Genomic DNA, 12,058 nt, shown 5'->3' with positions numbered 1-12,058 from the left:
GTGCTAAACCATGAAATATTGAGAGTAATGGTGAAAGCAGCATAAATGTATTTGTTTCTTTTGGAAGATAATTGAGAAATGTAGGCTGGAACTCTACTGGATTATTTATCATCAAGACATAGAGTCATAGCTGTTTACAGTATGGAAAACAGGCCCTTCGCCCAGCTTGTCCATGCTGCCCAGATTCTATCACTAAGCTAGTCCCACTTGCCTGCATTTGGCCCATCTCCCTCTATACCCACCCTGCCTATGTAACTGTCTAACTATTTTTGAAGGAAAAAATTGTACTGCCTCTACTACTGCCTCTGGCAGCCTGTTCTAGATCCTCACCACCCGCTGTGTGAAAGAATTTCCCCTCTGGTCTCTATTGTATCTCTCCCCTCCTCGCCTTCACCTATGCCCTCTAGTTCTAGACTCCTCTACCTTTGGGTAAAAGATGTCGACAATTGACCTTATTGATGCTCCTCATTATTTTATAGACCTCTATAAGATCACCCCTAAGCCTCCTACGCTCCAGAGAAAAAAAGTCCCGCCTCTCCTTATAACTCAGATCATCAAGTCCTGATAGCATCCCCTCGTAAATCTCTTATGCCCTCTTTCTAGTTTAACAATATTCTTCCTATAATAGGGTGACCGGAACTGTGCACAGTATTCATGTGTGGTCTTACCAACGTCTTGTACAACTTGTACAACTTCAACTAGATGTCCCAACTCCTGAATTCAATATTCTGACCTATGAAACCTCTGAATGTTTTCAGAAACATGCTGAATGTCTTCTTCACCACCCTGTCTACCTGTGACTCCGCCTTCAAGGAGATATGAACCTGTACTTCTAGATTCCTTTGTTCTGTAACTCTCCCCAACTGCATACCATTAACTGCCCTGAGATTTAACCTTTTACAACAACCTACCTTGTCGAAGGCCTTGCTAAAGTCCATGTAGACAACGTCGACTGCAATGCCCTCATCTGCCTTCTTGGTTGCCCCTTCTCAGCTAGGGGGAAGGCAATTTCCTCCCTAGCCCCCCTCAACATTCTGGGATACATTTAATCAGGTCCCTGGATTTATCTATCTTGATGCGCTTTATTACCTCCAGCACCTCCTTCTCTGTAATATGTCACTCCTCAAGACATCACTTTTTATTTCCCTAACATTTGTTCCTTTCTCAACAGTAAATACTGACAATATTCATTTAGGACCTCTCTCATCCCTTGTGGACCTGCACATATATGACCTTGTTTATCCTTTAAGAGGCCCTATCCTCTCCCTGGTCACCTTTTTACCCATTATGTATCTGTAAAAGCTCTTTGGATTTTCCTTTGCCTTATCTGCGAAGACAATCTCGTTTCCCCTTTTTTGCCCTCCTGGTTTCTCTCTTAACCTCTACTCCGACAAGCCCTATATTCTTCAAGGGATCCTTCACTTGATCCCAGCTGCCTATGCACATATGCCTCCTTCATTTTGACCATGGCCTCAATATCCCAAGTCATCCAGATTCCCCCCTCCTACCAGTCGTGCCCTTCGCTCCAAGAGGAATGTGCTCGCCCTGAACCCTAGTTAACACCCTTTTGAAAGTTCCCGCCTAATTCCCTCAATTGGCCTTGCACCAATTTAGAATTTTAACTTTTGGGCCAGAACTATCATTCTCCATAGCTATCTTAAAACCAATGGAATTATGGTCACTGGTCTCAAAGTGATCCATCACTAACACTTCCGTCACCTGCCCTTCCTTATTCCCAAGAGGAGATCAAGTTTTGCCTCCTCTCTAGTCGGGCCATCACCACGTTGAGGAATTTATTTCTGTTCCAAACCCCCTAGTGTACATTGTATACACCCCTGTGTATCTCCATGAGAGTAGAAGTAATGGTAAAGTTAGCTGCTCTGAGGAGGCTCTCCACACATAGATTGAAATCTATCAACAGCTTAGGACTGATAAATAATGGGCTATTTATTTTATTCCTAATGGTGTTGCTTAAGTTCCTGTGGAGAGAATTGATGGCGGGTTCCTGAGTTGGCACAGGGCAGGTGTCAGGAGGCTGGGGGACCTGTTCATAGACGGGAAGTTTGCGAGCCTGGGTGAGCTGGAGGGGAAGTTTGGGCTCCCCCCGGGGAACACCTTTAGGTACATGCAAGTAAGGGCGTTTGTCAAGCGGCAGGTGGCGGGGTTCCCTCTGCTGCCGCCGCGTGGGGTTCAGGACAGGGTGCTCTCGGGGGTATGGGTTGGAGAGGGGAGGATCTCGGAAGTGTACCAGGTGATGCAGGAGGTAGACGAGGCCTCGGTGGAGGAGCTGAAAGATAAATGGGAGGAGGAGCTGGGTGAGGAGATTGAGGAGGGGACGTGGGTGGATGCCCTAGAAAGGGTGAACTCCTCCTCTTCGTGTGCGAGTCTTAGCCTCGTACAGTTTAAGGTACTGCATAGGGCTCATATGACCGGGACAAGGATGAGCCGGTTTTTTGGGACCGAGGACAGGTGTATTAGGTGCTCAGGGAGCCCAGCAAACCATGTCCACATGTTCTGGGCATGCCCAGCGCTGGGGGAATTTTGGAAGGGTGTAGCAAGGACGGTATCGAGGGTGGTAGGATCCAGGGTCAATCCAGGCTGGGGACTTGCAATATTTGGGGTTGCAGTGCAGCCGGGAGTGCAGGAGGCGAAAGAGGCTGGTGTTCTGGCCTTTGCATCCCTAGTAGCCCGGCGGAGGATTCTTCTTCAGTGGAAGGATGCGAGGCCACCAAGCGTGGAGGCCTGGGTCAACGATATGGCGGGGTTTATTAAATTGGAGAGGGTGAAAATTGCCCTAAGGGGGTCAGTGCAGGGGTTTTTCAGGAGATGGCAACCATTCCTAGATCTCCTGGCAGAACGGTAAAAACAAAAGGTCAGCAGCAGCAGCAACCTTTTGGGGGGGGGGTTGTCTCTTTGTTTTTGTTTTGGGTTGAATATCTGTTTTTTGCCAACGACGGGCATTAATTTATTGTTTCTCTTTTGTTTTGGGGGGGGAGGGGGGGCCTGTTCTGTTCTTTTTGTTCTTAGAATTTTCTGTTATTGTGTTCTTTTTTGTTGAAAATGTGAAAATTTGAATAAAAAATTATTTTTAAAAAAACGTTCCTGTGGAGGACGGAGCCAAGTGGAGAGAATGTTGGAATCTTTGGGAACCCTTGAAGAATGCATTCCTCTTCTTAATTTTCAGAGGGGTGAGGCATTTTAACTGGAGACCCCTTATCGCTGATGGAACATATCTAGCTCACTATAACTGGAAGAGATAATGACACGAGCTATAAGACTCTGGTTGAAACCACAGAGCTAGGTGAAAATCTGGGCAGACCCTTTACTTTTCATTTTTTGCAAAGATTGTCTGTGCGGAGTCTGCACGTCCTCCCCGTGTGTGCGTGGGTTTCCTCCGGGTGTTCCGGTTTCCTCCCACAGTCCAAAGATGTGCGGGTTAGGTGGATTGACCATGCTAAATTGCCCGTAGTGTCCTAAAAAGTAAGGTTAAGGGGGGGGGGTTGTTGGGTTATGGGTATCGGGTGGATACGTGGGTTTGAGTAGGGTGATCATGGCTCGGCACAACATCGAGGGCCGAAGGGCCTGTTCTGTGCTGTACTGTTCTATGTTCTATTGCTTCGCTCTGTTATGCACCAATGATAGAAGTGATTTGAGATTGGAACCTGCGGCAAGCTCCAGATGACTGAATTTTGGGAGGTGATAAACCATCAAGCATTTTGCTGTAATCACTTGCTGAAAACCAGAGCAGGGTGGCACTGAACCAATGGAGCTTAAGATCTCTAACCTTAAAAAGGATAATTTGAGTCTAGAGGATTTCTTGTGCCACCAGGTTGATGCTTCCCATGTGAAACTGGCTATTTGATTTTTGGTAGTGAAAACAATATATGTCCTGGGATAAATCAGACTAATGAGTGCTGCTAGAATTGCATAGACCATGCCTGAAATTAATGCTGCTTATAAACTCCGAATAGTATTGAGGCGGTGGCTTTGTGTGCTTATAACCTGGTTTGGCTGTTTTCTTTCTGAATTGCAAAGCTGAAAAATTGAGATTTAAAATATCTTTAATCTACAAGCTAGCTTGAAGTTGAAAAAATGCATTGCATTCTGAAATATGGAATTAGTGCTAATTGTGCGTAACAATAATTTGGATGTGGCCACATCGATACCTGTAGTTCCCGTGCAGAATATAGGCCAGTTTTGGTCATAGAAGGGGTATATGGAGATCAGACATCTCTCCGATGAAGGGAAACTGAAGCTAGCCCTCTATAATTATGCTATCATAACTCCTAATATGTTATATTTCATATAAGATGCTGCACATGGAGATAGAGGAATGTGTGTGTTGGAAATGTGCTGTCAATGTGGTTGACTCTTAATAAATAAATAACCTTTTATTGTCACAAGTAGGTTTACATTAACAATGCAATGAAGTTACTGTGAAAAGCCCCTAGTCGCCACCTCCTGGCGCCTGTTCGGGTACACAGGGAGAAGTCAGAATTCTCAGCTGGTACGGGAATTGAACCTGCGCTGCTAGCCTTGTTCTGCATCACAAACCAGTTGTCTAGCCCATTGAGCTAAACCAGTGCCCTCTGGGATCGGCAATAAATGCTGGCCCAGCCAGCAACTTCCACATCCCATGAATGAATAAGAAAAAATGTTAGTCCTCAACATGCATGGCCATTAAGTAGTGGAATGCAGACTGATTGGGGTCATGAACATTCACTTGGGGCTGGCATCCTAATATGAATACCTGGGATTTGCCTGCTGATCCTGCCAAAGAAAAGTTTCTTGATTGTAATGCCATTGGTGCCCAGCTTGGGTAGAGGGGAGAGAAAAGAAAAGTGTTTTTTTCCCCCCAAAAAGTTCAAAATGTTAGCCTGGACCCATTTTTGGCCAATGTGGTGGCTTGCCATACCTGGTCCTGACGAAGACCACTGACTTGCATCACAGTTGTTGGGAGGCATGCAATGCTGTGAGAATGGAAAGCTTCACTTCAGTCCTAAAATAAACCCAACCTTGTAGCCCCCCCCCCCCCCCCCCCCCCCCCCCCCCCCCACCTTCTTCCAAAATCCACAAACAGGGCTGTCTTGGAAGACCCGTTATTTCAGTCTGTTCCTGCCTACACTGAACTTATTCTCCTTTTTTCTTGACTTTTGGTTTTCTCCCCTTGTCCAAACACTTCCTAATCACACATGTGATTTTTCTATTCAACAGTTTTCAGTTTCCTGGCCCGAACCACCACCGTTTCACTAATCTTGTTGCACCACCATCCCTCACCTGGACAATCTGAGGGCTCCAATTTTTTCATTGAACTGCAGCCTGAACAATCCCTATTTACCACCACCCTCCTCTGCCTGGCTGGACTTGTTCTCTCATTGAACAATTTCTCCTTTTTATTTAGAGGAAGTAAGATAAGTTAGAAGGTGTGGCTATGGGTATCCCCGTAAGCCCTAGTTATGGCTTGTTTATGTCTTTTTCATAGAATAGAATCTCCACAGTGCGGAAGGAGGCCATTCAGCTCATCGAACCTGCACCAACTTTCTGAAGAGCAGCCTTTCTGGGCCCACTCCTTTGCTCTATCCCCATGACCCTACCTAACCTGTCCATCGCTGGACACTTAAGACAATTTTTAAATTCTAGCCAATCCACCTAACCTGCACTTCTTCTTTGGACTGTGGGAGGAAACTCACGCGGACACTAGTAGAACGTGCAAACTCCACACAGGCAGTCACCCGAATTGAAAGCAGGTCCTTGGCGCTGAGAGGCAGAAGTGCTAACCACTGCCACCTCAAATGTGAGGTATGTCCTACTCTGGGCTTCCGTCACAACTCTTTCTCTGATACTTTGATGGTTTTAACCATGCCATTTCGTGCTCTATTCCAGAACTAGAAAAATACTGTTAATTTTACTTCCAATTTCCGCGCCCCTCTCGCCTTCACATGGAGCATCTCCAACACTTTCTTGACTTCTGCATTTCTGGAATACACTGCCCACTAATATTCATTACAAGCTAATTTCCTTCCCATGCACCTTCCTGTGCAATCACAGAAGTATAACACTTGCCCCTTTACTTGTCGTACAAGGCTTCAAATACTCCTTTCAGGTGAAGTAGTGATTTACCTGCACTTTCACTTTAGTACACGTATTCATTGCTCACAACGTGGCCTTCGCTGTGCTGGGGAGACAAAACACAGACTGGGTGAGCGCGTTCCAGGTCACCGTCGCTCAGTCTGCAAGCAGTTGACTTTGCGGTCGCATGTCACTCCAATTCACCATCATGCTCACATTTCTGTCCCCGCCCAATGTAATGTTTCAGTGCAAACTGGCGGAATAGCACTTCATCTTCTAATGAGGCACTGTACAGCCTTCTATGGTCAATGGAGTTCAACAACTTCAGATCATGAACTCTGCCTCTATTTAGAATTTCTTCATCTCCCCAAGATACAGTGCTAGTCTGTATCTTGTTCTCCTGTTTTTTTGCTTTAATGCAGTGCTGACCTTTATTCTGCTATTCACATCTACTCTGGACCAATCGTTTTCTTTTAATGCTATCATTACAACTCCCTTTGCTTTTGATTGCATGACATCTTTGTTGTTTAATCATCTCTTCCCCCACCCTCCACTTTTTCAACAGCATAAATGCCAACACAATCCTAGTTTAGAAAAAAAATCCTATTGAACTTGAAAAGTTAACTCTGTTTCTCTCTCTCCTTATGCTGCCAGACCAGCTGATTTTCTAGCATTTTTGGTTTTGTATCGGATGGATCGAGGCTCTGCCCTTGACAAGATCCTGTGGCAACCCAAGCACAAGTTGAATCCAGTTTAACTGAGATAAAAATGTGGAAATATTCAGGTCAGGTAGCATCTTTGGAGAGAGTAACAGTTAATGGGGAATATTATGCCCCCCCCCAGCATGTTTGCAGGTGGGCTGGGGTAGGGAGCATGTAAAATAGAATGCATTGCTAGCCCACCACCTTCAGCCCATTTCCAAGCTGCCCCCCCAAATATGGTGGGTGAATAAGGAGATCAGCCAGCTGGCTACCCTTGGGCCTACTGAGGCCCTTAACTAGCCAATTAAGGGTCCGTATGCAAAAAATGTGTGTGGCTGGAACAGGAAGTCAGCCGACTCTTTTATGACCTCTGGCTGAGAGGGGAATATGTAACAGCCACACTTATCAGGACCACAGGCAAAGCAAATTAATGATGTTGTCCAGAGATTTGAGGGCATAGTTTCTGCTTGCTGCCCCTGCTAGAGAGGTGTCTGTTATGGATGACCTTTTTGGGGTGGGGAAAGAAAATTATAAAATTTGTTACATTTTAATCAAATGATCAATCAGCCTAAATCCCCTTTTGTCCTCTCCTTTCAGAGAACATTATTGAACCAAAAGGAATAGCTTTTTGGATTGTAATTTATGTTTTGAAGAGATTGGATAGTTGGGTTATACTAAGAAACTTTCTCTTTTAGGGGATTGAAACCAGAGGACAAAAGGGGTGGAAGTGGATCTCGAAACTGGGGAACAGTCAGAGATGATCTGAGGTATGAATTTGTATAGCAACATTTGGGAAACCAGAGTGGAAATGGATAGTAGCTTTTACTAAATTAAAGAAATTCCGTTATTTGGAGAGAAATGTTCTACCAACACCATTTCTAGCTCTCATATGGCACTAGTGGGTGAATAGTGCACCTGATAACAATATCTCTGTTCTTTGGCCAGCTGTTAGGAAATGTGCAGGAATAATGTTACATACCCCCAGCTTCTGACCTCATTCTTGTAGTGTCAAGCTTTTTTTTCTCTTCTGATATTGTATGTAGAGGAAATATAATTTGAAGGGTTTAGGAATCAAAATGCTACCCAACTCCAGCCTTTTTAAAATAAAATTGTAAATGTTAGATCAGTTCTCCATACTCTTGATTTATATTTACGCCAGTCATTTTGCTGCCTCTGGAGCAATGCAGTTGAAGAGCGGTTGTTTTGCCTTGTGTAATTGAGATGCTGCTGAGTCAGGTTGGTGGTGTCAGTATACCTGCCACGTTTACCTGGCTCTGATGGAAAAAGTTAAGTGAAGAAATCTCTCACATTTATGGGCAGGACCTCCGCCTGCTGCTTTGGAATGCAGTAGATCCTGCCCCCAAATCCTGGTGACCAAGCCAGCTGAATATTTGAGGCAGATGCCTCCACCAGCAGTGACAATAGAGGTGTCCACCCTACCAAGGATGTAGACATTGAGAATGACCCCCTCCACTCTGAGGAAATGGTCTAATTTGAGCTAAACTAAAGGATGTTTGTCATTAATAGTTTATTTAAAATTTAGTTTTTTCCTTGTCTGAAAGAGGGCCAGCTTTGCAAGATAATAAATGCTTCTGGGGTTATTTACTTTTTTGCCCTCTTGGTTTCTATAGTAAGCCCACAACAGAACCATACCAGCTTACAACAGGCACATTTTGCACTGGGCACACCCTGATTCGGCGAGGCAAAACTCCTAGGACTAATCCCAAAAGTTGCCTTGTGGATTCAAAACCATTTCATCCACCTCGCAAAACTTTTTATCCAGGCTGAAACCTGGAGATAATGGTTCTGCTGCAATTTGCAGCCCACCTCCTCTGAAATTGCACTGTGGTTTCTCTCCCCAACGTGGATTGTGCAAGTTTGACCCTTTGACTCTTGGTGGCAGAGGAAGTGGTTCTGTGTCAGTAATTTTAATGGGGCAAAAATAGCTCTGGCACGTGTGCCAGTTCACTTGCATAGTTTTCCTTCATGCTCATGAAAGATCATTTCTTGAAAAAAGTCTCCATGTATATCAGTACTAGCCCACGCCAATGACATTGTACTGACATAAGGTGTCCTTATGGCAATGAATAAGTGGTTAGAGTGGAAGGTTTGCATCTTAATAGATAAACCAACGGTGTTCAACTTTAATTTTTGATTAAGGAATCCTATCATGTGAAATTCTGTGGAACCCCCCCATCCCCTCTCTCTCACTCCTCTCACCATATATATATCTTCTGAAATTGCATGCATTTTGTTATTTTTATTGGCATCGACAAATTACTGAGAGTGAGAAGGTGGCCTGTCCCCAGACTGCTCCCAGTATCCCCTTTGGCTAACGGACTAACAGACATTGCACAGCTTTTGTGCCAGTTCCAACCTGAGTGGCAGATTAAATCTGCACCTTCCTCCTCTCTTGCATGGAGTGATAATATCTTGACCCATGATGCTGCTGAGATCATTTATGCTGGCATATTTATTATTTGTCCATGTGATACAAATTAACATTTTGGAATCGGTGCTGGCTATAAAAACTTACAACTAATTTTCATGTGAAGATAATGCCAACTGCTAACTACAAATATTGCTAATAATGCGAAGATATTCGTCTAGAGAATAAAAAATGGTGCTTAGCTTAATGGTCCAGTTGCCATGCAATTAAGCAGGGGTAGGGCAGCATTCATAGAAGCTACAATACAAAAATGTACCCGTCTGCTCTATCAGTGCATGGTTCCATTTACCCTCCATGTGAAAAGGTGATTCTCATCGATTCTAGCTCATTCGTACCCAAATTCCTTGCTTCATTTTTTTTCCTATCTCGCAACTTCTGCCTCAGCCACTAATGTTTAAAGTTGCTCCCTGCTATTGCTGCCTCTGCATATTTGCTGCTGAAACTATTGCACTCCTTGCCCATGGGATAGGTATAAACCATTTGGCCCCTCGAGCCTGCTCCATCATTCAGAATCAACATAGTTGATCTTTGATATTAACTACGCTTTCCTGCCTCCCTATTTCCTTGATTTCCTCCTATGAGACCAAAACTCTTTTTATCTCTGTCTTGTATTTAAATGATAGAGCTTCCACAACCCTATGAGTCCTAAATAATGGTCCCCTTATCCTGTGCCCCAGTGTTCTAGATACCCCATCTAGCAGAAACTAGCACTACCCTGTCAAGCTCCTTCAAAGTCTTGTATGTTTCAATGAAAGCACCTTCCATTCTTCCAAACCCAGGACAGTATGGGCACAATTTACTTGGCCTTTCATCATAGAATTATGCCCTCAGCCAGGGACCAATCTAGTGAACCTTTGTTGTGCCACCTCCAGTGCAAGTGTATTCTACCTTAACAAAGGAGACCAAAACTGCACACAGTATTTTAGATGTGGCCTCAACAAAGCCCTGTGCAAATGTAGTAAGACTTCTTTATTCCTGTGCTCCAGTCCCCTTACAATAAAGGCCAAACTGCCATTTGCCCTCCTAATTGCTTTCTGTACCTGAATGCTAACCGTCTGTATTCCTTGTACAAACTCACTCCAGTCCCTCTGAACATCAACATGTACAGTTTTCATGCCTTTTTAAAAAATATTCTGCTTTTCTATTCTTACAATGGAAGTGAATAACTTCACACTTCCCCATATTATACTTCCATCTTCTTGCCCATTTAACCTGTCCATATTTCTCTTTGCAGCCTTGTTCTGTCCCCCCCATAGCTATCATTCCCACCTTGATTTATGTCATTAACAAACTTGGATGCACGACTCTCTGACTTCTTCACCTAAGTCATTATTTCGACTGTAAATAGCTGAGACTCAGCACTGATCCATCTGGCACTCTACTAGTCACAACCTGCCAACTTGGAAGTGTCTTGTTTATCCATACTTTGCTTATTCATGAACCAACCCATTATCCATGCTATTTCCCCCCAAAACTCCACGAGCCTTTGTTTTGTGTATCAACCTTTTGTGTGGCACCTCAATGAATGCCCAAGTATACTGCATCTACTAGTTTCCCTCTATCCATTATTTCCCTTTTGTAAACCATGTTGACTTTGTCTGATCATGTTATGATTTCCTAAGTGCATTGTTAAGATTTCCTTAGTAGAGATTCTAACATTTTCTGGACAGCTAATCGCAATCTAACTGGCCTATAGTTCTCTCCCTCTTTCTCTTTTTCTCTCGCTCTCTCGCTCTCTCTCTCTCTCTCTCTCACTTCCCCCCACCCCCCCTCTTAAATAGTGCTTATTGCCAATTTCCAATCCACTGTCGTGGTAATCTATAACCGCCTTTGTCCTCATTTGTTTATTCGCCAAATACCATTGTTTTTGCTGACCTACATTGGTTCCTCTTTAAGCAACGCCCCAAGTTAAAGTTCTCATTCTTGCTTTCAAATTCCTCCATGGCCTTACCCCCTCCATGTCTGCAGTATCCTCCAACCCTACAATCCTTTGTTGTCTGCACTCTAATTCTAGCCTCCTAACCTTCTCAAGCATCCACTGTTTAATTGGTTGATCATTGATAGCCATGCCTTCTACTGTCTAAACTCTGGAACTTCTTCCCTAGTCAAGTATGCCTCTCTACCTCCTTTTTAAGATGCTTGTTAAAACCACCTCTTTCATCAAGCTTTTTGTCATTTGCCCTGATAATTACCTTTTGTGGCATATTGTCCAGTTTTGCTCATTAATTCTCCTGTGAAGCATCTTGGGACATTTTTGCCATGTTAAACTTTCGACATAAATACTAACTAGTAATAGAAGTAGTTCACAATTTAGTTTATTCTCTCTATTCTAAATCTTTGTGTCTATAGTCACGTATTCTACAACCTGTAACTTATGTAAAAAGTCTGCTTCTGTCCTAGCATCTCCTTGTGTGACTGCGTTTTGCTAACGTTCTGTTGACGTATCTTTAAATTGTTTTTAATCCTAATTCTCCCTAATAAATCTGAGATCTTGCCTGAGAGGAGGAGACGGAATGGCAAAGACAAAAGTATTGTCATTAAAGTCCTATAGTTTTGCACTGTGGGCTAGCGCATCTATTTTGTCAGATAAGCTGTGAAATCAAAATATATTCCTGTGTGAGTGAGGCTTTTGTTGGCTGGTCAATTCATAAAAGCATAAGGAATAAGAGCAGGAGTAGGCCATTTGGCTCCTTGAGCCTACTCCACCATTCAATAAGGTCATGGATGATCAGATTGCGGCCTTAATTCCACTTTCCTACTTGACCCATTTCAAAATCCTGGACTCCTTGTCAATCACTAATCTGTCTGACTCAGCCCTGAATATATTTAGTGACCCAGC

At 43.8% G+C, this 12,058-nt stretch overlaps 1 protein-coding gene across 3 annotated transcripts in view; it reads left to right on the top strand.

The window, feature by feature from the left end:
- zgc:103482 (uncharacterized protein LOC450001 homolog) overlaps nucleotides 1-12,058 on the top strand; it is a 50,775-nt gene that overhangs the window by 22,989 nt on the left and 15,728 nt on the right. For 2 of the 3 annotated variants that reach the window (XM_038804784.1, XM_038804783.1), the window contains exon 4: nucleotides 7,466-7,537. The exons of the other annotated variant lie outside the window; for it this stretch is intronic. In XM_038804784.1, the coding sequence (XP_038660712.1) occupies nucleotides 7,466-7,537 (72 nt within the window). The remainder of the gene's footprint in view (nucleotides 1-7,465; nucleotides 7,538-12,058) is intronic. 3 annotated transcript variants of the gene reach the window in all.

Source organism: Scyliorhinus canicula, chromosome 8 (assembly GCF_902713615.1).
Source record: "Scyliorhinus canicula chromosome 8, sScyCan1.1, whole genome shotgun sequence".
In the NCBI taxonomy this organism is placed as follows: Eukaryota; Metazoa; Chordata; class Chondrichthyes; order Carcharhiniformes; family Scyliorhinidae; genus Scyliorhinus; species Scyliorhinus canicula.
The sequence above is the reverse complement of the archived record's forward strand: the minus strand, read 5'-3'. Positions and strand labels throughout refer to the sequence as shown.